The sequence below is a fragment of the Echinococcus granulosus genome (assembly GCF_000524195.1).
Source record: "Echinococcus granulosus chromosome Unknown EG_S00122, whole genome shotgun sequence".
In the NCBI taxonomy this organism is placed as follows: Eukaryota; Metazoa; Platyhelminthes; class Cestoda; order Cyclophyllidea; family Taeniidae; genus Echinococcus; species Echinococcus granulosus.
The window spans coordinates 146,529-173,304 of record NW_020170502.1 but is presented as its reverse complement, the minus strand read 5'-3'; the positions used below and the strand labels follow the sequence as shown (position 1 = coordinate 173,304).

At 43.2% G+C, this 26,776-nt stretch overlaps 2 protein-coding genes across 2 annotated transcripts in view; one reads left to right on the top strand and one right to left on the bottom strand. All coding sequences in view use genetic code 11, as the record gives it.

Annotated features, from left to right (window-relative positions):
- The window catches only part of EGR_08881 (Plasminogen), a gene marked incomplete at both ends in the record, with an annotated part of 20,446 nt that extends 3,619 nt beyond the window's left edge, over positions 1–16,827 (top strand). Inside the window, 27 exons of the mRNA XM_024498130.1 lie at positions 582–794; positions 1,169–1,648; positions 1,840–2,163; positions 2,688–2,965; positions 3,708–3,837; positions 4,230–4,403; positions 4,774–5,031; positions 6,073–6,180; positions 6,343–6,534; positions 6,663–7,139; positions 7,303–7,415; positions 7,531–7,696; positions 8,033–8,315; positions 8,623–8,837; positions 8,925–8,954; positions 9,027–9,389; positions 9,656–9,813; positions 9,957–10,371; positions 11,204–11,463; positions 11,979–12,240; positions 12,563–12,756; positions 13,337–13,454; positions 14,742–14,938; positions 15,617–15,751; positions 16,303–16,401; positions 16,536–16,673; positions 16,741–16,827. Coding sequence (XP_024347462.1) covers positions 582–794; positions 1,169–1,648; positions 1,840–2,163; positions 2,688–2,965; positions 3,708–3,837; positions 4,230–4,403; positions 4,774–5,031; positions 6,073–6,180; positions 6,343–6,534; positions 6,663–7,139; positions 7,303–7,415; positions 7,531–7,696; positions 8,033–8,315; positions 8,623–8,837; positions 8,925–8,954; positions 9,027–9,389; positions 9,656–9,813; positions 9,957–10,371; positions 11,204–11,463; positions 11,979–12,240; positions 12,563–12,756; positions 13,337–13,454; positions 14,742–14,938; positions 15,617–15,751; positions 16,303–16,401; positions 16,536–16,673; positions 16,741–16,827 — 5,867 coding nt within the window. The remainder of the gene's footprint in view (positions 1–581; positions 795–1,168; positions 1,649–1,839; positions 2,164–2,687; positions 2,966–3,707; positions 3,838–4,229; positions 4,404–4,773; positions 5,032–6,072; positions 6,181–6,342; positions 6,535–6,662; positions 7,140–7,302; positions 7,416–7,530; positions 7,697–8,032; positions 8,316–8,622; positions 8,838–8,924; positions 8,955–9,026; positions 9,390–9,655; positions 9,814–9,956; positions 10,372–11,203; positions 11,464–11,978; positions 12,241–12,562; positions 12,757–13,336; positions 13,455–14,741; positions 14,939–15,616; positions 15,752–16,302; positions 16,402–16,535; positions 16,674–16,740) is intronic.
- Positions 16,828–17,723: 896 nt separating this feature from the next.
- Positions 17,724–26,776, bottom strand: part of EGR_08880 (Tetratricopeptide repeat protein 39B) — a gene marked incomplete at both ends in the record, with an annotated part of 12,871 nt that continues 3,818 nt past the window's right edge. The window contains 13 exons of the mRNA XM_024498129.1: positions 17,724–17,739; positions 17,829–18,065; positions 18,134–18,250; positions 18,321–18,438; positions 18,518–18,629; positions 19,067–19,184; positions 19,680–19,928; positions 20,031–20,122; positions 20,203–20,333; positions 23,635–23,746; positions 24,084–24,149; positions 24,483–24,582; positions 26,132–26,264. Of these exons, the coding sequence (XP_024347461.1) occupies positions 17,724–17,739; positions 17,829–18,065; positions 18,134–18,250; positions 18,321–18,438; positions 18,518–18,629; positions 19,067–19,184; positions 19,680–19,928; positions 20,031–20,122; positions 20,203–20,333; positions 23,635–23,746; positions 24,084–24,149; positions 24,483–24,582; positions 26,132–26,264 (1,601 nt within the window). The remainder of the gene's footprint in view (positions 17,740–17,828; positions 18,066–18,133; positions 18,251–18,320; positions 18,439–18,517; positions 18,630–19,066; positions 19,185–19,679; positions 19,929–20,030; positions 20,123–20,202; positions 20,334–23,634; positions 23,747–24,083; positions 24,150–24,482; positions 24,583–26,131; positions 26,265–26,776) is intronic.

The following is a 26,776-nucleotide window of genomic DNA, read 5'->3' as shown; positions in this document are numbered from 1 at the left end:
TAAAAAGACATGAGTTCGGAGAACCGTTTGCGTTCGCATTCACATGTTTACCAGCACATGCACACAAATTTCACAATGCTGTGGACAAAAGTGCAGTATTTTGTTTTTTGTTTTTTTTCTCTCCCCACAATTTTAAACAAGAGCAATGTGTGGCGGCGGCTGACTAAAGCGGGTCGTTTGCATTGTTTACATTTGGCAGACGCCTTTGGGTATATACAATCCTTCCAAAACATTGCTGACAGGTTAGAGCAAAGTGTCAGGGAGCCTTAAAGTTTTTGTCCACACAAATTTATGCATCTCGCCTTGTTGACGCCTCTTTTGGCCCCATTTTGACTTTAAAGGTGGGATGCTCAGTGTGTAGGTGGGGACGACTCACGAGACAGAAATGCCCATCCTAAGAAGTGCCCAATAGACATCGCTCCTGTCATACAGCTTCGCATAGCTTTGTTTTCATGGGTCCTTCTAAGTCAGTGTTTAGAGCAAATCGAGTGACACTAACGAAGCTTACATGTTGACCTTTGACCCCGATTGCGGGTTTTCTTAACGTATCGATAAATACCTTACCTGTTTTCTTCTTTGAGATCACTCAAGTCACATAGGGCTGCCCCTGGATTTTGGAGATGAATGTCCACCGGGCTTCCTGACTCAAGTGGGGAAGACCACCTCTCCACAGGGTGAAATTTCAACAGTCTACTGTGTACTCTCCGCTAAGGGACTGCGAAATACGGAGAAAGGTCGTTTCAGGAGTTTCTGTATGTTTCTACTTAATCAGAACCGCGAGACCTGTCCTAAAGGTGAGTCACAAATTCAACAGATCAGCGATCGGTGTTGGTGGGTATTGGGCGCACTCTCCTAGATGGTTTTTAAATTGTGGAATATGGACAGCCCTCTACTCATGGACCTTCAGACAAATCAATTCTATAAAGCTATATTACCTCTTGTTAAGAGAATGGAATGCTGTCGAAATTTTCCCACCTTCCTGCAAGGTGGAGTGGTTCAGGAACGCTTTTTATTCCGCTTTAAACCCCTTCAAATTTGGAGGTCCCAACCAGAGGACAAAAGATGTCAACTGTGTCGAGTTAATGTCAATTAGTTAGGCATAATCAAGGGGAGAGGAGGAGTAGATCTCCTGTATCAGTTGGCTTTTGCATCTCCCATTCATTTCCAGGCTTCGATATGAAAAGGACCTTCATGCGTACCAAACTGAAAGCCAAGGGAAAATTCAGCATGTTTCGTCAAGAGGGCTTCACATCTATTTGGCTCTCTCTTTGCTGCACCAATGGCTCCCATGCTGAACTTCGAACCAAGTTTCCACGATCCAGTGTGGCCTACAAATCTACACACCCTCGATCGAATCCCCTGGCACCCTGGATCCATGGGGAGTCGCATGGATCACTTTCACAACCCATTGAGGATTCGATGCTTAACGACAGTCCAACGACTCCGGTGTCCAGAGACACACCACTTTTCTTCTCTATTGAACGCTGTCCACCGGTGAATGGAACGCGTCGAAAGATCTTTACCATGGGCACGTATAGACCGTCCAATCTAACGGCTACGCTTTTGGACTATGGGTACTACACCTTGATGTGCGCGTACTATGAGTATGAGGAACCACCGCCACCACCATCAACCCAGCCCAACAAAAGTGAGTTGCGTGTCTTGGTATTTTTGCCTCATTTCACTTCGACGAGGATACGACGTGTGCGTGGATGATAGCTGTCTGACTCGCTAGTGGAGTCGGAGTGGTTCCCATCTCGCGTGACTGATTGACCTTGACCCTACAATAAGCATAAGAGACTGCATTTCCCCTTCTCCTCTCCTCCCCCTCCCTCCCAGCACTAATTCCAAGCATTCTGGTGGAGGGCAAGACCTGTCCACCTCACTTCTCTCCGGCACCCAATACCAAAGCCCATCACATGTTCTACTACCTTCGTGCGGCTTTCATCCTCTGCAAACCCGACGGCATTTACCGTCATGACGCCATTGACAAGCTTTTGCCCGATGGAAATCAGTGCTTCATCTCCCACACCCCTCGTGAGTTGGTGAGTCGTGGTGAGGGGAATAATGAAGAGGAGCTAGATGGAACGGCGGATGATGAGGAGGAGCAGGAGGGGGAAGACAGTTATGGAACTCCATTGAAGAGATATTACTGTCCTTCAGGTAAATTAAGTTATTTCATGACTTCTAGTAAATGTCAAAATGTTTAATTTATGATTTAAACGGTGAATGGAACACTTTACAGGGAGTAGAAAATACTCGAAGAAGATTAGGTCTAATTGAAGAGATACTGCTATCCACTCGGTGGCTTGAATCGTTTTATGAGCCTTTTATTTCCACGTAAGGGTGTCTTGTTTATTTTCTACATAAATGTGTAAATACGAAACCAATCAAAATGTACGCTACGGGTGTCACATATATGTTTACTTGTGGGAGACCACATGGTTAATTTCGCAATTAGATTTCTCGATGAGCCCTTTTTGATCGGCCAACATCACATGCTAGTATCCACAACAAGGTCAGCAGAAATTAGCCAGTATTTCCGTGTCATGGTCCTCTGCTCTTTGACAATTCGAGTTAGGAACTGGGGCGGAGCCAAGTTGACTCACTTAAACATTAGTTTCACTGATGGAATAATTCTATCGTCCAGTATTGGAATAAATCGCCAACTATTTGTAACCCCCTAGGTTACGATAAGACTGAATTGCGTTGGGCCGGCGGTAATGCATCAGCCCACGACTTCGAATCGGTAACTATATACTTCTGCTGTCGTCGGGGTGCCACTTTAGCCAGCAATGGATCACCGATTTCATCAGCAACAGATAGGACAGATAGCTCCAGCGGTCCCACTCCGACCTTCCCTCTCCCCTACTACCTCCGATCCGTGCCAACTTTTGCCATTTTAATCCTTAGCGGAAGCTGCCCAGATTACTCTGATCGAGGAACTAAACTAACTGCGGATTTTGTAAGTCTATTAGGCAGTTTTAATTTCTTTCGGTATGGGCGTTCATGACAAACAGGGACTGTTGGGAGTTGACCTCAGAAGCCTAGACATTGGCTGTAAGGGAGGCTGAATTAATTTTTTCAACCACCTTATCTACAGAATAATTCGTTTACTGCGTCGATTGGATATTTGGGATGAAGGTGTTGCACAGCCTGATCCGATTTTCGCAGGAATCACGAATTCCACGGTCGGTGTTGCCAGGGTAGTCATCTTTTGAAAGTTTTGGTCAGGTACAGTGGTGTCAACATGACATTCTCGTACTGTGCTTGAAGTTTTCTTTACAAGAGTAGCTACCTGACGGTTTGTATCATGCGCCTTCGTTAAGGAGTAAGCCTTTTAGTTGATGGTTTCGGGGTCGATGTCTAGACTGGACTGACCCCAAAATCTGTGTCCTGATTGGCATCATCACATACGCATCCTTTTCTGGTGTTAACCAAAAAAATCCCGCATTAAATTGAACGATTGATATAAGATGTAGAGATAAAAGGCTACTCCCATGCAAAAGGCTCCAAAATTAAAGTGTCCTCCCTGGACGACGATTCGTTTCCGACCCTCTCACTGAAGTCAATCCCAAGGTGGCAGAGAAGAAAATGTAATGATTGAGCAGGCCGTCATTGCATAGATACCTCCAGATTACAACTTGCTAACCCTAACCTTTCAAGTCTGTTTCTTTTTGTTTTTTTTTCGGTGTGCAACCCTTTAGAGACCAACAATGCAGTCTGAGTCCTACTTGACGCTGGAGTTGATTGGTCAGAACAATCCAGTCGACTTTGTAGAATCCATGAGCGGGGTGCGAGGAGTCTTAGCCCTCTGCAAGTATTCTCAACCCCGAGGTATGTCACTTCTCCTCATCGAGCAGTCCCCATCCACGCATTTCATTCACTGAATGGGAACAGGTCAGTGCTCTACAAAGGAGAGCAGATGTCCCAACTGATGGAACGCTCCATCATCATGGATAGAACACCTTAGTGTGCCTCAAATTAAGCGCCTCTAGTTAGCCGCTTACTTCTTAATTCGTCTCTTTGCTTGGAAGTGTGGCAATTTAAGCCTAGCGTGTTCCCCATAAGCGTCACATATGTGTGACATTGCGATTTACCTTATCTGTTCCTGTTTCCTAGGGCAAACGCCAAGCATTGTCAAAATACATTTTTAAATCGAACGCTGAGGGATCAGACTCCATTCTTTTTGTGTCAAGTCTACAGTTCCTCCTTTTTCTCTGCTGTAGACGAAATTGGGATTCTTGCTCCACAAGGCTTCTGTCGAGGGGTAGGTGAACGTCCCGTTCCAACCGTTCATACCTTGCACGATGCTGGGACCACCTGTGCTGTCAATGTCACTAACATCGTCTTCCCTACTGGATCCTATTGTTTCTACAGAACTGCGAAAGTCTGTCCACCCGGTAATTAAGTGGTCGATTTTCAACTTGTAGTCATTTCAATCTACAGGCGCATATTTTTCCTGAACGTAGTCCTTTTAAGCCTGTATAGATTGTTCACAGCATCAGCGGTGTCAAAAAATGGAGCGAGGTACCAATGTAACTTAAAATCGAGACATTTAAGACGGTCAGGTGCTGGCGTCACATATATGTGACACGTGTCATGCCTTGGTAAATCCTATCTGATTGTACCAAATTCTTCGGAAATTGATAGCTTTGGTGAGTTCTGCGCAGAAGAATTTTGTAGTTTGAGAGTCCTTTACCCTCACAAGGCCTACTGCCAGCGAGTAAGCAGTTCAACATACACATTCGCCTGTTTCCTTGCACTCTGTAGGTCTTCCTGAACTGCAGACCAGCGTTTTCGAAGGACTAGTTCGCTCCTTTCTCCTCCAAACGATGTTTCTGCCCTCGCCGGCCTTAAACGACGAAAAGGAGCTCTGCTGTCAGTCAGAGGAGTCGCTGGGTGCCATTGAACTGCCGCTCAACATAACGGCATCGTTTGCATTGCCTGCACTACAGGCATCCTGCCAGAGCTTTGTCGGGTTCACAGTGGATCAGACCAAGGGATTCTGTGAGTATACGCCTATCACAGGTTAGTTTAAATGCCCCAAATAATTGACGGCCTCAGTTAATGAAAGATTGTTTACTGTTTACGTTTTGTCATCTGCAAAGACGGCGCCTGCACCTCCTTTCACAGGCTTGTCTTATGATCAAATAATATCGTGGTTAGGCGTCCATCGCGAATCCACAATGCTAGATGATTCGACTGACAGCTTATAGATTTGTAAGCCACCTTGGGTCGTGGAAACTTGGTTCAGAATTCTGCATGGGGGCGGTTGGACTACGTACTGCAAAGGTGATCTATGAAAAGATTGGTACTTTAGTCCAGGTGAGGGGGGCTGGGTGAAGGGTCAAGTGAGTCACAAGAGGGATTCTCCTCTTTGTAATTGTGGATATAGTTAGGTGGCCAAAGTACTCTGCATCCATTGCCCCGGTGCGGTCATTTTAACACCACTACTGCGCCTCCATTTGTTGAGTTCTTGATTGCTGCTGCTGCTGCTCCTGTTCGGTGTCAGCCTCGGCCGCGGCACGTAAATGAGACGCGAGCTGTCCTTATACCCGATGACCCTCTAAGTAGTGGTGACAACTGGAGTGTCACGATAGGCTAGCCGCATTCTATCTAAAATTGCCTCAATTCGATGAGATGCGATGCGAGTGGAGGCGCGACCATCGGTCCTCGTCATCCACTGTCTTGATGAGGCAGAAAAAAGGAGCTTCATTGACTGCAGTACCGTCACTGCGCAAAATTAGCTGCCAACTCCCACATCCTTGAGCCAGTGTCCACGGCTCATCTGATGGCGGAAAAATTGGGCTTTCTGGTCAATTTACAGACTACAGTACTTGGCGGACGACCGGAAGTCGCTCCTCCATAGTTCTGGTGGTGTAATTATCTCCCAGCCGTCCTCCCTTTAAAGTGCTAACTTTCCTTTTAACTTCCAAAACCAACTCACTTTTCAGGCAAAACAGATTGCAAAATTCACTTACATGACTCAATACTACTCACTATATTTGTGAGTAGTCCTGCAACTTCTTCTCTTCCTATTTTGGCGTCGTCAATCCTTTTTACTTATAGAACAACCGGAGTCAATTGTGGTCTGGCCTCGTCGCGTTTTTCCCAGTAATCTTCGTGGTAAAACAGAAATCGTTCTCACCTGTAGTGACAACTGGGCCCTCAACTCGGGTAAGCCTAAACGACATGGATCTACTGGATTTTGTCGACTTCTGTCAACTGAAAGCCGCACATTCTTGAGCTTCGATGATTTAACCTAAAATCCGAGATTTCGCACCGATTGTTCAAATCAAGACAGCAGAAAGAGCAGCTTATTCCCAAACTTTTTTCCAGTTTCTCGAGCTCGCAACTTCATGATGCGCCATCGAAGGCTGTGGCTGATCCCAACACCGATGCAAGATTTCTCATCCAACGACGCGATGGAACTTTGCTATAACGAGGTGCGCGGAACTGAAGTGCCTACAAGAACGGAGCACGGCTACTTAAACTACTGTCTCGTAGTATTTGCAACATGTCCTAATGAAGGTGAGTTGAATGGATGAATATTACCTGCCTGAATCAGTAGGGGAGGGTGTACGGCTGTGTCTCATTCACATGTTGGACCGTCCACCACGTATCCATCCATCCATTCACCCATTTTTCTTACACCGTAGATTTCGAGGTGGTGTCCGCATTCCCCTACCAGCAATACATCGTCTGCTGTGTCAAACAACCTTCCCACCTCCAGAACACGCCGACAACATTCCAGCGTGTTTCAACTTGGCCAGAGCACGTGCGTGCTATTGTCACCCTCGGTCGTAAAAGTGCAGGTGATGAGGAAAAGGTTAAGGATTTAGCTGCGCCTACAGAACTGCATCGGGACTTGAAACAACCCGAAACAGACGAGGGATGTCCTGAATTTCAGCAGTACTCACTCATTCGACGATTTGTCAAAATGTGGCGACCTAAACGCTACAAGACGCTGATTGCAAGGCCCTCGATCCATCACCTTTTGAATGTCACTGCAGGCATGAATGACAGTAAGGAAGCGTTTGGAAGGAGAACGGGAATGTGGTTGCAGGATGGCTTACTGCATGCCATTTTCTGTGAATATCAGACGAACAGACCGGCAGAACCGAACACTGGTGTTTGTAAGTTGCACTTTTGTGGACAATAAAACGACTCAAGTGGTGAAATTTATGCATATAACAGGCTCACTATTTGCGTCACACATATGTGACGTTTGCACTTTTCAGGTCTAGTAGCACATTAGTAAGTGGAATAATGAACGGCTTCTATTTTGCACCCTGTTAGCCTGGCCAATTGATAACTATGCCATTCCGCAGCCAGTAACCGGATGTCCACCGGACTTCACCTCAACCACCTTCATCCACCTTCAAGGTCGTAATGGTTTCCACTATTCACAGGTACGTGGGTTTTGTCACTGTATCCGTTAAGACGGATCCATTCACCACACCCCAGAAGTAATCAGCATTTCAAGCAGAATTGATCACTGGAGGTGTTGTCTTTTCACTTCTTCAGCCCATTCATCTGGCAGGTGACTTCATCGCACATTCCCGCGCAGTAAAATTGAGCTACTGTCACCGAGAAATTGAAACCTCACCATCTCAATGGAATAAGAAACACACCACTTCTCTGCCACCGGGACACTACTGCGTCCTTCTCGTCGGCAGACGATGTCCAGCCGGTAAGACTCTTCTTGTAGCGTCTTGAGTGCCCCACGACGATCTAGTAAGTTATATCAGGCTGGAAGCAGGCCTGAGAGATCCACACTGAAGCACTGGGAGGACCATAAATATGAGTAGACTTCGCGAATCACCTGAAGGTTGAGGAGTCTGTACATTTGCGATTGCGTTATCTCTCTTACAGTAAGTATTACTCTTGGGGCCTTTCGCAATCAGTCCTTGGCGTCAGGCGTTATTGATCAGTACGGCTATCCAATGTTGGCCAATTGAAGGGTCTAAGCAATTGAATTGCCGTCCTTTTCAAAAAACTCTCCTATTTTACTTTGTCTCCTCTTCAGGATTCACTGCTGGAAGCCTCTCCGTCTTTGAAGGTCTCCTCAAACCCAACGAAACCGAAGAAGGCGTGGATCCTGCAACTATAGACATCTCTGACCTACCGATGGGTGCTGAGGTATCGACACACAATGCGCCACGCATATTTCGTGATAAGGTAGAGAAAGCCGACACCGGTTTGTCCTTCGATCGTGTCACCTACATGTTCTGCTGTCGTGCAGATTCACCTTCAGCATTAATTCCTATCACGGGGTTCCCGAATGACACCGGACCGTTCTATCTATACAGGTAGGTTGATGATCAGCGAATATGAGCCAGAGTTATTAAAATTTATAAGTGCTTAATGATGTAAAGTTATTAAACCGCCTAAATTACCCCTAAAGGTGTCTAAAAGGCATGAAGGCTGGAAGATCAGTAATAAAGTTTGCAATGCCACAGGGGTCCCGTCATGTAGTAAGCATTGTTTTATCGTGTTAATTCAGTATTTCTAACCGCGAGTATTCATCGGTGAGAAAGGGAGGACAACAACATGATGAACCTGTATCGCAGCGAGAAGACAACATATTTCATCGATAAAATCATTTTTTCCCCACAGAGCTGGAGAGACGTGTCAGGAGATAGCTGGACTGCGTGCAACCGAGGAGTATATATGCATGGATGCACCCGAGTTTCTTGTAGGCACTGTCCACTCCTACGCCTTCCAAATGGAGGTTGTGGACAAGACGTATCACATTGAGGGCTTCACACCAACCCTCTCCATGTCTACTGATCATTGCAACGTGAAGATAAACCTTTGCTACTACGAATCAAGTGAGTCAAAGTAGCGTTGGTTTTGGGTCTTTCGTCCATTAAAGACGAGCAATACTTCTCAAATCATATCTCCACGGTCTCTTTCAGCCGTTCCTGAATCTAAACCTACACCAGAGGGTAAGCGTCTGATTTTATTGATAAAATACTTTTTACTTTAACCTTTTAAGTAATACCTAACTTTCACATTAGTGGAACAGAATAACGGAACAGCCTGGCCAGCGGGTTCGTATTCACTTCTCACGACAATACGCGAGGATGGCAGGCTCGCCTGTCCCCCAGGATTCAATTTGGCCATTCGCTACAACATTCGATCGGACGTGATCGCCAATACTTTCTTCCGTCCGATGTCATTTGCTGAGTACTTCACGCAAAAACCGTCAGCTACCGATGAGGTCTTCGGTCTAGGCAATGAGACATCAATGCCGACGTTACATACGTGTGAACGCAATGCCAGTGATGTGCCCGAAGCGTACAATCTCACGTCTTTCCCCGATTGGCCACCTGGCAACTACTGTGTTCTCATGGATTTACACAAAAGAACCTGCCCACAAGGTATCTGCTTATTTATTTCAGTTGTACGTAAACAGTAGTCATTACATCAAATGACTTCTGTCGAAGGAAGAGTTTATTAAGCCGTGTGATGCCAGTAACGAATGCGCTGGGTTCAAGGGAATAAGATGTAGCAAAACTGCCAAAATCGCAGATCAGTGATAGACGCGCCATAAAGGACAATAAACCTTGATAATGGAAAGTGTTTCCTATACGCCTTTGGTACTGTTCTTTAGAAGTGTTCTCTCCTGTATTTTTTTTTTTGACAGGACTGCACCGTTTCACACGCCAGCTGGCTGAGCTGTGCTGTCACATGGCAAGCAGCGCTCCTACCTTCCCAGTGAAATTGCCCTTCATTGGCGACTTCTTCCTCATGGGAGCTTTTGACGAACCTGAGCTTGCCTGTTTGCCCATTGAGAATACACACGTAGGTTGTTGAAATCCAACCGATTGTCATTTGTCTTCAACTTTCGCGCACTACTGAATTAAATAAGCAGCTTTAATGCCATTTCAATGAGAGCAATCCAAATGAAAAATTCATTTTCAATTAAAAATTTATTTCTTTTGCAGGCCGAAAAATACGTTATTCTGTTGTTTTCTTCAGTGGATCCTCACATCCATAGTTTGTGTCACTATTTGCCACTTGAATGGCTCGAAACTCGTAGAAGCTGGCCTCCTGGTGACTACCTCCTGCCTATTGGAAAACGCGGTCAGTCCATTCACGCACTTAATGCCAACGATTCCGAGCTCTCATCCACACCTTTCAAGTTCGCCTGTCCTGTTGGCTTTCATCGTATCCTTCACGAATACTCCACCCACGAGGAGGAATTTGACATTGAAAGTGGCGGAGAATCGGCTTCGGGTTCGACAGTCATGCTCCACTTCTGCCAACGCAATAATAAATCATCTAGTGAAACAATTATCTCCTGGCCTAAGGGGGACTACTGTGTAATTGTGAATGGCGCCATCTGTCCTCCTGAAATGCGTGAGTTGTTGTGCAAAGTTTTATCTTCCTTTACTCTAAAAGTTGAATGGAGGAGAATTGTTCACACGACTGGAATACGAGGAGTAGTAGGCCACCGTTTAGTTGCTGTTGATCACAACGACAGGTAATATTAGCAGCGGATGCATAAAGTAACGTGAAGCGACGAAAGAAGCTTCTTGCTTGCGAATGCAGACGAATTTTGAGTACAGTAAAACACTTGGACGATGCAAATATTCCACTGAGATGGTCTGAAAGTCTGTTAGCAGCAGTCACTGTTTGTGAAGACTTCCAGCCCATAATATGCACCAAATTTGAGAACTACTTAACTTTAGACGTACGACTGATGTACTTGGTGACGATGTTTTATTCCACAGGAGGATTTGCCGTCTGTGTTAGCTGTGGATAGAGTAATTTAGGAACAGACAGCTTTCTCTTTAGATCGGCATGGCAGAGTTCACTGGTGCGCTGAGCTGAAAAGGCTCATTTACCCACAATGGACTGGAGTGTTCTGAATTGCTTCAAGGCAGTGGAAGATTAGAGTGACCCTTATTTTAGAATTAGTGATGATTTAAAGTTCATTTCCTTAAGACGGCTTCCCATACTCTTAAGAATTCGGTACCGAAGTTGCTGGAACATGTCAGTGAATGTTTTGGGGAGGTATGGGGAATAACAGCTTCACTTTTTGCCATTTCTAAGCTGTTCTCGTCTTTAATAAGCTCCGATGTGACTTGAGCATCCTTCTTGTCGATTTCCTCTGAAAAATTATTTATTGTGAGCCTGTCGACTGAGCTACTTATTTTTTTAAGTAGCACGTATGCCCGCACCATTTCAGACGCATCTAACGAGCTGGTAATGCGAATACCACGTAGCTACCTGCGTGCGATTCACAACGCCACCGATTATGGCGAGATAATTGAGGGACAGTCAATCACCATGCCCAGTGACTCGCGTTCTGTCACATACTACTCAGTCTGCTGCCGTGAGGATAAACAGCTGTTGGTGGATTTGCCCGGCTTTTCTGGGGGCATGTATCTTCCTGCTGGATCCAGCCTATGCTCCAGTATTCCAGGCACCTTTATCGAACATGAACAGGTATGTACGTGCGTGTGCTACTACTTAAATTCCATCAGTACACACCAAATGCGTAGCCCACTAGGAAGTTAGGTGTGTCGGGAGCATTGCTTCATAAATATATTTAGAGCTCTGTATAGAAGAGAGGAGATAAATAATTGTAGTGTATGGCCAAAATTGGCCTCTATTTTGTCGATTCTGCTACATTCATCCATAAACTTATGTGTGGTGTGTACTACTGTTTAAATACGGCAATTAGGTGGTTCAAAAGCAAAAAACGAAAATATTTTGGCCTGTAGAGATCCGTGGTCATTACTATTATACAAATAATGAAGGGTTTTACTATCAGCCCTCACGTCTTCTGCATCTGCCTTGGGTTTAAAAGACGGGGACTGAAGTGTTAAAATCGACTGGTGAAACCATCTTGGGATGCAAATCGCATAAACTATTGAAAAAACTCATTTAGTTCTGATTTGGTAAGTGCACCTACTTTACTGCTGTTAGTAGGAACACATGCTTCTGTATCTGTTACTCAGGTGACGACGTATCTGGATCCAACTCTGCTGGATCCTTACCTAGTTGAGGGATCCGATGATGAGGAAGGCATCCAACGGCGACAGCGGCAGCGCCAGCGTCAGCGGTGGATGCCACCGCCTTTTGAAGAGCCAGGAGTAATGACACTGTGCTACTATCACCAAATGCAGAAGGTTGTAACTTCAAATTCTTCTACTGAAGACCGTGACATGCTGCATGAATTGCTTGAACCGGGCAGCACTGCGCTCTCGTTGTGGTTGGCTGGTGAGTAGGGGGTTTGAATTGCTTTATTTGAATCAGTAATAGGAGAGATGCCGTCCACCGTCTCAAGTAGTAAGTGCACACCCGAACATCTCTGAATAAGCTGTTTAGGTCTGAAGAAGTCAATGACTTCGTTTGTTCCAAATTCTTGCTTCTAAACCATAATTTTGGAGCTCATTTATACGGAGCTTTACACTAAAGTTTTGTTCCTCTCGCCATTTGTAAAAAAAAAGAAACCATTGACAAAACACCTGTCTTTCATTTTCACTCTGTGGGTCCTGTTTGGTCAGATTCTATCTGTGTATTTTTGTTCATTACAAACCAGGTGAATGTGGTTGCGCCGAGAACGCTATTTGCCGACCTTTCAAACGGTTTTCATGCAAATGTAAGAAGGGTTACTTTGGCGACGGTGTTCGCGTCTGTCGGCAGATTACTCCGCTCACTGATTACTGCGCCAACCTCTGCCATGTACACGCCGAGTGCAAGACACGCAGGAAGCACTCGTTCATAAGCAGAACAGTGAGTTGGGAAATTAACACTACTTATTTTGTTGTAAGTAGGCACTCCAACCTGCTTAATACCATCAGGACGTTAGAGATTTGGTTAATGACTTTGGATGAATGTTCTCATGGGATTCCTCATTTTTAAAATAAAAAATCCTTAAAATCAATTGAAAAAACAAACTGGCACGAAAATGAGATTGTGTTTGCGTTCTTAAATGTTTTTTAATTAAAATGCTCGGACTATCATTTTTTATAATACCACCCATGGACATCAATTCCTAGTGGACGTGTGTAGTTAGACATTCAGTTCCTGTTTCCCTTTTTCTGGAGCACCACTCTTGACCTTTTCCTTGCCCACTCCCCTGTGTCAGCCATTAAAACTTTGACAGGTCCCTTAAGAGGTGAGGGACCTTTGATTCCGGCGTCACTAGTGCATCTCGTTGAATTACTTGACAAGCAGTAGAGCTGATTAATTAGTGTGTTAAGATACACCAAACTGCATGGTCATGCCATTAGATAAACCAAGAATTTGTGGTTTTGAATATACAATAAATAGATGCCATAGCTTCCTTTTTTTTCTGACAAAAAATGCCTAGAAGGAGGAAACGGCATGCGTCTGTGAACCGGGATTCGTCGGAGATGGCTTTAGTTGCCTTCCTCAGTGCAGTGCACACACCTGTCAACCTTTCAGCAGATGCAAAATCAGGAAAGGCGGTAAGTCAAATTGCAGTGGCCTAGGTCCTCCCAGTTGCATCCTTGATCGTGTGTTCCACTCTTTATTAAAGAGGCTGCGGATTTTTTCTCCAAAAAGATATATCAGTAAGCTGAATGTTTATAAGTGGCGTGGAGAGATAAGAGTGCAGAACATGGGATGAAAATTTTCCTCATCCGCCTTGAAATCTGCCAGGATAAAATGAATTGTGTTGGATGAGACTCATAAATAGTTTGCCAATGTAGTATCAGCTTTGAGCTCTAACAATGTCACAAAGTGACCGCAACCTGGACGTGCAGAAGCTATAAAGGTGACCAGTTTGGTCAGAGTTAAACAGAACTGACCTAGAGGACACAGTATTGGCGAATTTGAGGTCGGCCTAGTCTTTGAACACTTTCTAAAAAACAAGCTAATTGAAACCTATTATGATTTGTTGATTCAATAAAATCCTCGATTAAAGCATGTGAAGGCCATCGGAAAGGTGGGGGCTTGGCTAATGTAATCACCAACGCCTATAAAATTACATCTTATTGTAGAAAGCTTTAACTTTACTGAAAATAAAGACCGGAAGGGTAAATATTAGAGGATGACCACGCCATGAAGATGCAAGTACAAACCACTGGAACCCAAATAGCTTCTGGCCTATTTCACAGTTAGGGAAAATGCCAAATAGTTTAAATATTTTACCAAGTTTTGCAGACAAATCATTAAAGCAGTCAGTAAGTAATATTTATAGCTAAAAAAGGAACCAGAGCAAATTTTTATAAAGCCAAAGTGGTAATCAAAACTATTTGCACTCATTTAAGACAACCGGAAAGAAGTCAGTCATGTTTGCCGGTACTTATTGAGAAGTGCCCGTTATTTAATTTAAACAGGATTAGACAGAAAATGACTTTGTTAATGTCATGAAATTGTAACGAATTTCTACAAGATGAATTTTTCCGGTGAAATAATCCCTTTAGTGATGAAAATAATGTGCTAACAAAGGCTGCTTTACTGATTAAAATAAAGCATTACTTCTTTTATTTGCAAAAAAGGGATTTGTATGCTTCAGTACATTTTTGTCACATTAAACTGGACCAAGAAAAGTTTATTTTGCAACACTAACACGTGAAATGGGAAAAACGACCAGATTTGGTCGAGGAAATTTCTTTTGTTTTTAGTCCAACATAAATGTGGGCATAAAATGGCATTTAACCAAAATGAAGCTGCTATCAACGCTTTCTATTTCACTACCAATGGACGAAATTGACAGAAGAATTTATTGCGATGCTTTTTTCTCTTTCCAGTTCCCACCTGTATTTGTGTCCCCGGTACGATTGAAGATGGCGAGAAGTGTCACTTTGACATCTACTCGAGTCTTCAAGCGGAGAAGGATCTGCCACAATACATGTTGCAGCATCTTGGCTGTTTCAATGATGAGGTCTTCAAATCCCTGGTTTTACAACAGCCAAAGAGGTTCTTTATTCTCTTTGCACCACCAGAGGTATGTAAAGCACTGTCAATTTACTGATATTGCCTTCCACCCTTTCAATCTGCTCCCAGGTTGCTTTTTGCTTCCTCTCCAAAGATGTTTGGAGTTTTCCTCCCTATGTTTGCAATGCAGATTTTGTTTGGGTCTAAGAATGGGTGGTGTAGTTTTGGAGTAGCTCTAAGGTTGCTCTGAAGACGCGACCAGACACATCGGCCGTGGCACATTCTTGCGAGCGATTAGTGCTTTAGTTTAATGCTGCCAACAATGATACGAAAGTAGCGTCACAATTTTGCTTCTGGAAATTCATATAATCACGTTTTTCTGAGGTTGCGAACAGCCCTAGTGGAGTTATTTAAATTTTATTGCCCCCAGAAGGAACTGGTAAAAGGCCCCATTGGCATGTCCATCAACTGAGCAGACCGTGAAAAGGGAGGAATTCTTGCCCTTTCTTGATATTATAGTCCGAACACCATATAGCCAACTTAGAGATGGAAGAGGCAGTTGAGCGAAAGAGATGAATGGCGAAGGCAGTAGCTGGGACTAGGTGAATCCACACCTTGCTGGCGTCTCAATCGGGAAAATTGACGGGGAGTAGTGATGAGTGTCTACCCGAAGACAAACTCATCTCTCTTTTATCTCTTCTTCTTTGCTACTACACTTACTCATTTGATTTTTCTCTTTCCTGTGAAGCTGCTTAAAACATGCGACGAAATCTCCTCACATATCGTTATGCTGTGGAGTGAAGGAGAGTACCGTAAATTCATCGACTCACCGATCTCTCACCTCATCAGTCTCAACGGAACTCTTATTACTGTTAACAATACGGTATGTGATCATAAGGAAATGGGAATGAGTGAGGCTGCTCTTTGTGGTGCAGTCTAGCAGGGCTCTAAACATTTCCTGGAGCTGGGGAACTATGATCATGACTGCCGGTCCATGTCACAGAAGGTAGTAGACACAAATTCTGGAGTCAGAAGAGCTGGTGCAGCTAAATAGGCGGTTCTAAATATGTCAGGTCATTGCTACACAATAGGCCCTGCATTCTACATCACGTTCTTAGCTACCTTCCTGCTTTTCGGAATTCACATATCATAAAGTGCAGGTTGGCTGAGCCTGTAGAAAGGGTAGAGATTGTTCGCTTTACGGCTAGCGTAAGCAAACTAGGTAATGTGGTCCTGATAATAAAGATCTCATCAAGTTTAGCAAGACCCTTTATCCGCGATTTAGAGGCAAAGATTAGGAAATAACACTGTGGAAGTAATGGATGTTGATAAGAAGAAGGATAGCGGAAAAACGGGCCGACTAAAAATTTTGTGCGCTCTTTTTCAGAATAAATATGTTGGTTTATGGATTGTCTGCATTGCATTCTCATCTAGGAGACGCTGCTAGTGAACGATATGGAGGTGGAGGAGAAACCGATTCTCTTCACAAATGGCCGAATATACTATACCAGTGCAACATTTAAGTACATTCCAGTAAGTCAAAAGACAAATCTAGACCTACAGCACTTTTAAATACGAAGATCTCTAAGTTCTGCCTTGTAGAATTGGCAGAAGTTTTCCACCCAAAAAGAATTTATATGGTTCAACTGACGTGATAATCTTTTCAGGCACCACATCCAAAGGTTGTCAGCGTAACGGCAATCGTAGTTTCACTTCTCCTAATCCTCCTGATTCTGCTTCTCATTGGAATTGTCTTCCTCCGACGTCGCAGACCCGACCTCGCTCTTTTCAGTCTACGACGGCCTGTGAGGAAAATTCTTTCTACTTACGCAACTTCAGTAGCAAATCTTTTAACAAATCATTTCTTTTTAGCATTTCCGTCAGATAGCAGAGAGACCGCAGGCAAGTTGGCGCGGCTCAAAGGGTGTCCTACTGGCCTCTGATGATACCGCGGAATGAGCAGCAGAATCACTCTTTTTCTTTCATCTCATTCTCAACAAAAACTATTATTTTCCTTATTCACATGAAAGTGGACGCCTTTTGATTTGCTATGTGCAGTGCTCTCTTCAATTACCTATCCAATACAACCATTCCACGCATAGAGGCAAGTACTTGCCCGTATATGTGGCATTGTCTTTGGTCAAAAAAGTGGGTGGCAAAAGTGGGCTATTTTTAGAGGTGTAGAATGATTTGATTTGGGTGGAGTGCGATCGCTCCGAATTGAGTCGTAGGTAGACAAGTTGAGCCCTCAAACAAACTCGATGAAATTTGGACCTTGTCCGGAAGGTCTTCAGGAGTGAAATTGGTGGTAGGGTGGATCCACTATCCTTACGGCCGCTTACAGTGTTGCCTAGAATAGAACCTACATGGGCATAAATCGGCCATCTACTCTGGTCGAAGGCTATCCTCGGCAGAAAGGCTTCCCGAAATCTTGCGTGTTGCATTACTTGCAGAGGGCAGGATCTCAGCTTGATCACCTACGTTCTTTACTTCCACCTTTGCCTCCAAGTAGAACCTTCTCATTTTCATCCAAGGTAACAAGCGCCCCTTGGGGAAATATGAGCCAAAGGATGTGGCAGTATCCCATCCTCTCCTCCTTAATCTCCCAATCAGCACTTTTTTTCCCCCCCTTGTCCTTTTTCGATATCCAACAGGAAAAAATGTGAGTCCAAAAAGAAAGAGATCAATTATAATACGAAAAGGCATACATTCTTCCTCAAAAATAACCACAGTTATGCTAGAAGTAGCAGTATTGAAGGCGTTAACTTATTCACAAAGGGTGTCGCGGTTCGCTTTCGCCCAACCTGTGGAAAGTCAGTCTATTCACAATGTTTTTTCCTGTCACTTGGCATCCCTCACTTCTCGGCATTTCTACAAAGCAGAGAAAAAAGAAGGTGGCATTTCAAGGCGAAAGAAGAGAAAGGAAAGGTGGGGGTGAATGAGGAGAACGGATAGCCTACAGTTCAAGGGTAATTTGGTTGTCATCGTAGTTGCCAAGTGAGGAGTTAAATTGAATGTCGAAGGGATTTTCATCATTGTCAGAGAATTTATTGAGTCCATTGTGCCACGAATTCACCGGAGTGGCCTGCAAACTCTTACTGCCACGTAGTTTGGGATTCTTCAGGGCCTTTATCTGTGCGCTCAGGGAGTGCAGACGGAAGTGGAGCCGCGCCTCCAGGCTGTACCTAGTGTAATTCCTAAATTCACCCCAAAAGAACCGATTTAAAGGGGCATTCTCTTGAGGGTTACAGGCATGAGGACTTACCACGCCTTGTCAAGGTGGGATTTGGCCTCGTCAATTTCACCTTCTTCCAGGGCAATTTGACAGAGCTCGACCTCACTGAAGGGTAGAAGGTACCTGTCCAGACGTATTGCCTTCTCACTAGGTAGAGGAAAAAAAATCAGAAAATTATCTTTCATTCACTTTCGCTTTTCTTACTTTACAAGCTTACTTCATAAGGACTTCCATGAAACACATCCTTGCCTGGAAGCGCTTTCGTAAACACCGAAGACACACGCCCTTGAGGAGAGTGGCCAAACAGAAGTCTTCTGTGTAGTTGGTGATGTTCTCTATAAAAAAAGAACTAAGGATGTTTTCCGCCCCTCTTTTTTGACTAGTTTATCAAACTAAGGAGTCCTGAAAATTTACTTTGGTTGTCAACGAGACTGTGAATCTTGGCCTCGATTATCAGGAGGAACTTATTCACCAGATCCCGATTGTCATTAATGAGTTTGAAACCACTCCAGAGGTACATGATTTCCTAAAATGAAGAAGACTTGCTTGTTACCAAAAAAGAGGGGAACATGTGGGTTCAAGTCAAACAGGGATTCTCAAAGGGGATGCTGATATCGTAGTAAGTAGCAGGAGCCCTACAAAATTCTCTTCACCAAAATCACCGCCAATTTTCAACAGTTAGTCCAGAGCCGATGATAAAGGCTCCTAGAAACGAGTGCTTAACACCCCCACATATCTACATGCATTCAAATAAGACTTCAAAAACAGATGATTTAAAAGGTCAAGGGCAGTCGTACGTCCTTGTGTCAATGCTAACCTCGCATGGAGCCTCGCGAAATGGCTTAACCACACCGACAACTCCTTCTAAACCACAAAATTTAACGCATTATTCCGTGTAAATTCATCAATCCCGGGTTGACGTGAACGTCCTTACGTAAAGCCTTAACCGCGCAATACACTTACAAGACCGGGTAGAGTAAGTCTCTTGCCTTGTTCAAAGAACCTCAATGCCTTCTTCAAGGCAAATTTTTCAATGGGAAGGGACTTTCCTGCTATTCGTTGAATCATTTGAGGAACACTTCTGAAAGGTAAGAGAATCATCAGAAGTTAATTGACAACCACGGTATCTTGTGCTGATGGCAACTCACTAGGCAGCAGTTTGATCCTAAAATAAATTATTTTTGTCATCTTTTCCAGACACTTAAAACAACACTAGGATTTTTTTGGGCCATGAGGTGATGGAGGCACTCGTCAAATCGGGAGATCAAAAAATTGCCTCAGACGGAGCACCACATGTTGTGGTACGTCTATTTTCTTCCTGGTACAACCCGTGGAGCAGTTGCGTAGAGGGGACGGACTGCAGGTGGCGCTTGCCTCGGTCAACTAACTTAAAGTGTAGTTAGTCACTCCTTGTGAAAGACCTCCATGTTAGTCAGATCATCTCTAAAAATATCCGCGGGATTGTTAAAAATTAGTGCTTATACATGACATTTTCCCTTTGAGGGAGCCTAATAACACTTTTAAACTGCTCTAACACTTCACTTTTACAGGTTACAAAGCCTGGACTCAAATGTACTCAAGCAGATCCTCCACATTTTTTGCCAAAACTCCACCGTCAGCATCGTCTTTGGGATCGCAGTCGACTGGCGCAGGACTGGAGGCCTTGCGAGAGGTGTTATTTGAGTGGGCTGCAGCTATGCGTTCCTCATCAAGGAACTGGATAATGAAAACCGCCTGGAGGTAGCGATATGTCGCATTGCTCCACTTGCTCTCACAGGCCAACCTCTCCGCATACTTCATTGCATCCATCCACTCGCCCTGGACACTACACGAGGATAACGGGTAAAACAAAATGGGTTGTCTTAAACTTGTGTGTTAATATGCACTACAAGACGCGTTCACCGTCTAGTGAAAGGCTTTAACTCACCAGTGACACCACATCATCTCCCAGTAGCAAATGTGATAAAAATTCTGGAAATCTGTTTGGCAGGATATGGACTTGAAAAAGTAGTCTTTTGCCTAAAGAGAGGCCAAAAAGTAGCAAAATAAGCAGTATTAGAAGAAATCACACTAAGAAATCGGTTAGAAGTAGATAATACCCCACGAAAATCTCCACTGAGGGTAGCCAGGCGGCCACGGAGAAAGAGGAAGAAGGCACTATTTGGACACTTGGTCATCCAAATTGGAAGCAAGCCGCGAGCGTCCGCTAATGCGGCACCCTCGTCCCCAACTAAAATAGAAAAAAGAACAGACATACACCTCACATCTATTACTCCTTCAGTCCGCTTACACACCAGCAAAGCATGGGTCATTACTCCGAGGCCACAGGGAGTATAAGAATGTGGTTAAGCTGTTAGAAAAGGAAGGGAAGACGTTCATACGCAAATCGGCAAGGATCCATCAAATTTAATAAGGCAGTTAGTTTTAAATTAACAATTAACTTAACAAAGGGAAATATGTTTAATAAACAGATTTGAGTAGGAATAATTTTTAGTGCAACATGATATTCCATCCTATGAAAGGTCATTTGATTTTTGGTCATGATGCAAAAAAGATTTATTAAATATACAATCATCAATGTTAAATTATCTAGCCAATTTTATTTTATTTAGTTTAACGACATACTCCAACTCTGGATAAATATAATAAAAAACGCCAGTTTAAGCCTTTGTTTTGCAGAAAAGCACCCATTGTTGTTATGTATGCCATTATTATACTTTAAATAACTTGATAAATCGGTATTCGTGCACTTTATTTTGTCAATACAAAGTTCCATGTATGTTAAATAAACTCCGAAAGCACACTCGTGAAGTAATAGTCCTCTGTACGTCCTTGAAAGCTTATTCGAATCGGTGGATTTCGCCGCTGGGCAATCGCTAGTGTCACATTGGTGTTTTGCAAAATAATCTTGATTTCTACTTCATATAACTTATTATATAATTGTAAAACCACAAAAAATGTTAAATAGTGGAACTACTACATCCAGAGTACTTGATTGCCCGCTTAAATGTGGAAATTCCGCGATTCTAGGGATTTAGTATGTCGGAATTTACTCTCTTACAGTTTACGGGCGTCTTACTATATCCTATTTGTAAATGGGATTAGAATGGGAGTTAGGCACACCTGCAGTTATGAAACCAAGGAGATGCTTTTCTCCCGTTCCAGGTAGTGATTATAAATCGCATTTTACGGTTACTCATTAGTTATATTTACCCTTACAAGATTAACAAAACACAGTTGAATTTTCTTTAAGAAAAATAATTTTCGATACCTGTTATTGCCACACTATTACAGAATCCGAGCATGCCAAAAAACCACAACTTCTTATTGCATTCTGCCCATTTTGTACAGCCACTATCGTTCCCTTTTAAAATGGTTTTCTCGAAAGCCAAAAATGCATTTTACCAAACATTTCGCCTGTAAAAAAACACAAAGAATGACCCCTAAGTTATCGCCTTTTCTTTCTCACGACTAGTTTCACAAATGAATTCTTCAATTCCCCATGCGATTGTATGAATTTCAAACGAATTCAAGGGTGAGTTAGAGGTATTTGAGGAAATAACATCACGAGAGTGAAAACGAGACGAAGTCTCTCAACCCCCCCCCCCCACTGAATACTTTCTCAAGGATTAGTGCTGTCATATGTATTACGCGACGTGATCACTAATCTTGAATTATTTTCTAGACACCAAGAAGGTTTTCATGCCTACCCTCAAGCTGCCCCCATCAAATCAATCTCAAATGCAGTTTTTGGTCTTCAGCTAGCAAACGATTCACCGTGAACAATTACGGCGTTAGTACGCCAAACATGCGTTGAAAAAGCACACATTCTCACTTAAGGCTTGAGCGATGGACAAAATGTCTTCCAGAACAAAATATATCTAACAGTGATTCATTTGGCCATAATTTGTTGAACCATATCTGGCAAAATGTACCGCCGCAGCACTTGCTCTAACCAACCGAAAACATTACTTAAGTGTAATTCACAGAACTAACCTGAATTAGGCCAAAAAAATGAAGCTGACCATCCCGAATCACACAAGGTGAGCATTGAAATGGGGGGAAAATCTCATAAGCATTTAGGTATGAGAATTTTTCCTATCTACAAAATTGGCCAGCACCTGAGTAGATGCAATAATGAGATAAGTACTTGGCGGCACAGCCTACAATTGCTGATAATTTCATGAAAGAAAGTAAAAACAACTAATGAAGCTTGCGATTTATTCTAGATGAAACACATTGCTCTCCAAGAGGCCAGTAGAACAATTTGTCGCAAAGTTTTTTTAACACGTCTACCTTAATGACTGTGTCTAAATTTCAACTTCCTCTAGAAAATCAAGTCATGCTGCCAAAATTTTAAGCCTAAGATGTTTAACATTTATTTGCCTCAAAGCGGTCTTATAAACGATAATGTAACCGTGGTGTTTGATTGAATATGCAAGCAACATTCATAGTGCTTAATCAAATAAACTCAAATCATTTCTGATGCTAGCTTACATCTATGACTTAGAAATAACATGCAGACGATTTTTTATAAAATTGAATCTACACATCTGGTGATGAGATTTTAACAGAAGCGCAGACGAAGCGAGGCGCGGTTAAAAAATGCGATTCAATACGGGAATGAAAATTAGTCAAGGTAGATTAAAGAGGGTGGCAAAAGTGATTGAAGAGGGGATTTGTGTAAACTTCTTAAAAAGAGGCAAAAATTGTAACACTCACTTGCATCACATGCAGTATCACCTGTGAATGTAGCGTGGATGAATGTTTTTGTGCATTTTAATTGCGGAGGTAAACAAAAAGCACGTCTTTTGTTTTTTTTTCATGTGATTTCTCCTGTGCAAATGTGTTCACTGTGTTAATTAACCAAACTTACGGTAGATAAAGCATGAATCACCTGGAGGTACAGTTACAATCTTACGAAATTGAACAAGAGGACTATGTAATTTGTCCTGTTTTGGTAGCCAGTAACTCTGATTTACAGACAAACAATTAACCTAGCCTAAATTGTGTTAGAATTTTAGATACTTTTTTCCTAACCAAACTAATGAATAAGAGGGTTCTTTGTTTAAATAACATGATTCAAGAAGTGCCCTTGCAAGACACCATAGAGCACGATAGTGATTCTTGAAGTCTGGTTGGTTAGCAGTTTGGTAGTGTCTCTACCTAGCCTGAGTTTCGCAACAAAGATGAAAACTGACGCAGTCTCGGCTTAGTATCTGTCAAAATTGCGTAAAATTTTAACGGGACCTTTTTACAACAATAATTGTTGTGATTTGGTGTAAAAATGACGCAATGCATGCCTCAGATCTATAAGGTGTGCACATGTGTATGTGTGACAAGCACACTGCTCTCCGACTAGCCAATGAAAAGCTTAAACTACTCATCGCCAAATGTGATTGGATGTTTGCAAGGCTACGAGGAATTGCAAACAAATATGCAGAAAGATAAGTATGCTTTGCCTAAAACGTAAACAAACTAGAACAGCACAAAGAGGTGGAAATTGTTTTAATAAAACGGTGCAAACTTACCGGTCATCTGTGTGGCATATAGATCATATACAAGGCGTATTAGTGCACAGAGCGAGTCGCGAACGCCGTGTTCAATTTTGCTGCCCTCTTGTAAAAGTTGAAGACCCACTTCCTGGAAAAAAAGCATTTGAGAATAAAGAAACATTTACTATTCAAATCTGACACTGCTAACGCGTTCGTTACCAACGCCACAAATATGTGACACCGCGTTTTTGATAACTTTTCCCGTAATTTACGGCAAATTAGGAGGAGTGTGTATTAAACTGGGGCGAAAAAAAAAACAATCTGGATGTCGGATAGGAGCGATGAAATGTTTCATTAGCTGTGGATGTCAACTGCTCCCCCGTGACAGATTCTAATTTCCACCGTGCTGACCGATTATGAGGCATCACTTACTTCTCACTCCAAGTTTTTCAGCAAATGACATCAGAAGAGGAAGGAGATTTTACCTTTTTCCCAGAAAATCCAGCTATTTCCAGCAGGGAGAGGACCTTGGAGGGAAGCAAGGAGAGGAGCTGAAATACAAAAGGAAACTTTAGATCTCACTGCGAATTCAATGTGGCAGAACCCTATTATTTCTTACCCTGGCGTTCGTGTATTAATTTAGCTGTATCCAGAAGATTAAGAAGGAAATTATACATATACTACTTATTTGGCCAATTGTCTACTGATGCGACTGATTAAGACTTGGGAAGACCGGCCAACCATTAAAAATAGCCTAGATTTAGAAGAAGAAACTTGACAAAGCAGCTAAAGAGAATTTTAAGGGAGACGATAATCTTTAACGAAGGTAGAAGCATGATGGAAGGGGCAAATGATATGGCAGATGATAAGTAGTCAAGACTAACCAGATTGAAAGCTCCAACGCCCATTAGAACACCGCATTCAAAGGACGCGCGCGTGGGTCGATCCTCCCAGTCCTTGTTCTTGTAGATCTTCCAACAGGTCCTGAAATGCAAGCCATTTGTTTTTCCACCTCTTTCTGACATTTCCTAATGTCGCGTTGATTAAAGTAAGACTTTAAGATGGATGGAGGGAAATTCAAGCATTCCATGTTGCTAGCCTCTCAGTTCTGTCCTGCAATCCAGTTCTCTAATGTTTTGAAACACCTTCGAGCAGAAGGTGGGAGGTAGTCATGGCGGTAGTGGGGTTGAATATGGCCGGCGTCTCGTACTAGTCGGAAAGGAGATGCTTTCTGCCTCTGATGGCTTAAGAGAAGGCCTACGTCTGAGAAAAAAATGCGACATCTGGAAGGCAACCAGAGGGTAGTAGAAGCTGTGAAGGTGAAAACTGCTTACACGACTTAATACCTACTTCACGTCGAGGAGGAAGTTGAATATGACAAAGTTGTCAATGAAAAAAGGTGTCCACTCCGTTCAATTAAGGTCAAAAACAAAGGAGACAAGGGACTGGGTGGTAATAAAGTAAATGGAGGTGGTAAGGAACCTAGTTACTGCATTTCAGGTCTGGAGATGACAAAAATCCCACCTTAGCCAATTTTGCCTCATTTCTCATCGCCTATCGAACTCCACATCAGGAAAAGGTTACAATCGCCGCCTGGAGAGTTGTATGTTAGGGCGAATACGGGAGATGAGGACAAGGCATAGTATTCCTCCCTCTCTCCTTTCGTGACACTCCATTCTGGAGTGCAGATCACCCCATGAGATGATTTAAAACACAATAATGAAGTATTGGAAAACTTTGAATGGGACATTCTTCCAACATTCAGGCTAGAAAAGATTATTTGGACCTCTTCTCGAGTAGGTAGAACTCGGATGTAAATAACTGTTTAACCCTCACCAGATGACCCATTTCAACTAAATAATTGTGCCTAAAGTACAACCAAACAGGCAGAGAGCAAACACCACCTTCTGAGAGAGAAGTAGTGCGTATCTTGGAAGCGTGGTTAAGTGAGTGGATGGTTTAGAACTAGCTAACTGGCGATGTGTTTGCTACACCTTCAAAAGGCGTTCTGTCAGGAGGCAAGCCTCTTGGGAGGGACACATTCACCATTACGTGCTTCAAAAGTCAGACAAAGTTGACAAGAAGTTTCTGCAGCTTTGGAATTAGGCGAGAGCCCACTAACGACTATCGTGTCATTGAGAGGGCTTATAAACAACTCCAGAAAGCTTTTGATCATTTGTTATTGAGCTAACATTGTTTGACAGTTAAAGTAGAGCCTCATTTGAAGCAGCTTTGTCAAATCTCCTCCCCAAGAGGAGGCAGGATAATTGATGGGAGAACTAACCAATCACCGTCAATCCTGTCTGACAACGAAGGTTTGGAAAACATTGGATGGCCTTGAAGTGGACTACTTGACTACCTCTACGTGACGTGACATGTTTTCCGCCTTATTTATACCTCCTTGAGCCTGCTCCCTCCTTAGGACGCCTGCATGTATGACTGAAGTGCCTAGGCTACACCTATGTCCATGATTGTCAGTGAACAAATCTTCACCAAAAGGGATGACAAGGAGGGGGGGGGGGGGGGAAATTACCTGTAGCATTTGTAGCATTCCCGTAGTTTGATGGAGCTCTTGATGAGGGTCACCAGTTTCTCGTCCTGCAACACAGCCAGAAATACCCACTGGAGGAGGCTCTCGGCGTAGCAGAGTTCGGCGTGCGCTTCGTCTGTTGACACGAGACATAAAAAGGAGTAGAATTTACAAATTAGTTTAATTATTACGGAAAATACAAAAAACACCCGAATTTAAGGTGCTCTGACATTTTATTGTCTAAGAAAGTTCAAACCGCAGGGCTATTTGGAGGCATGCGAGGGTGTTAATGACCTCGTGATAGACAGATCGACCCCGGATTACGTGCCAATCACGTTTTTCACATTATTTTATGTACTAATCTTAAAAATTTCGCCATGATTCACAAAAAAAGTGATTTTATAGGCGTAGAACTTGTAACATTCGAAAGTACAAACACGGGGCTCAATTTCACTCTGCATTACTTTAGGTAAGGAGTAAGTAAGGCCAAAAAATTTAGGGAATAGCCGGATTCACTATTGGCAGATGGGGTCCCTAAGACCAATAAAAATAGAATGGGTACCGGATGGATGGATATCAGATAAATGGATGGATGGACGGATGAATGGATGGATACAGGATGGATGGATTCAGAATGGATGGATGGAT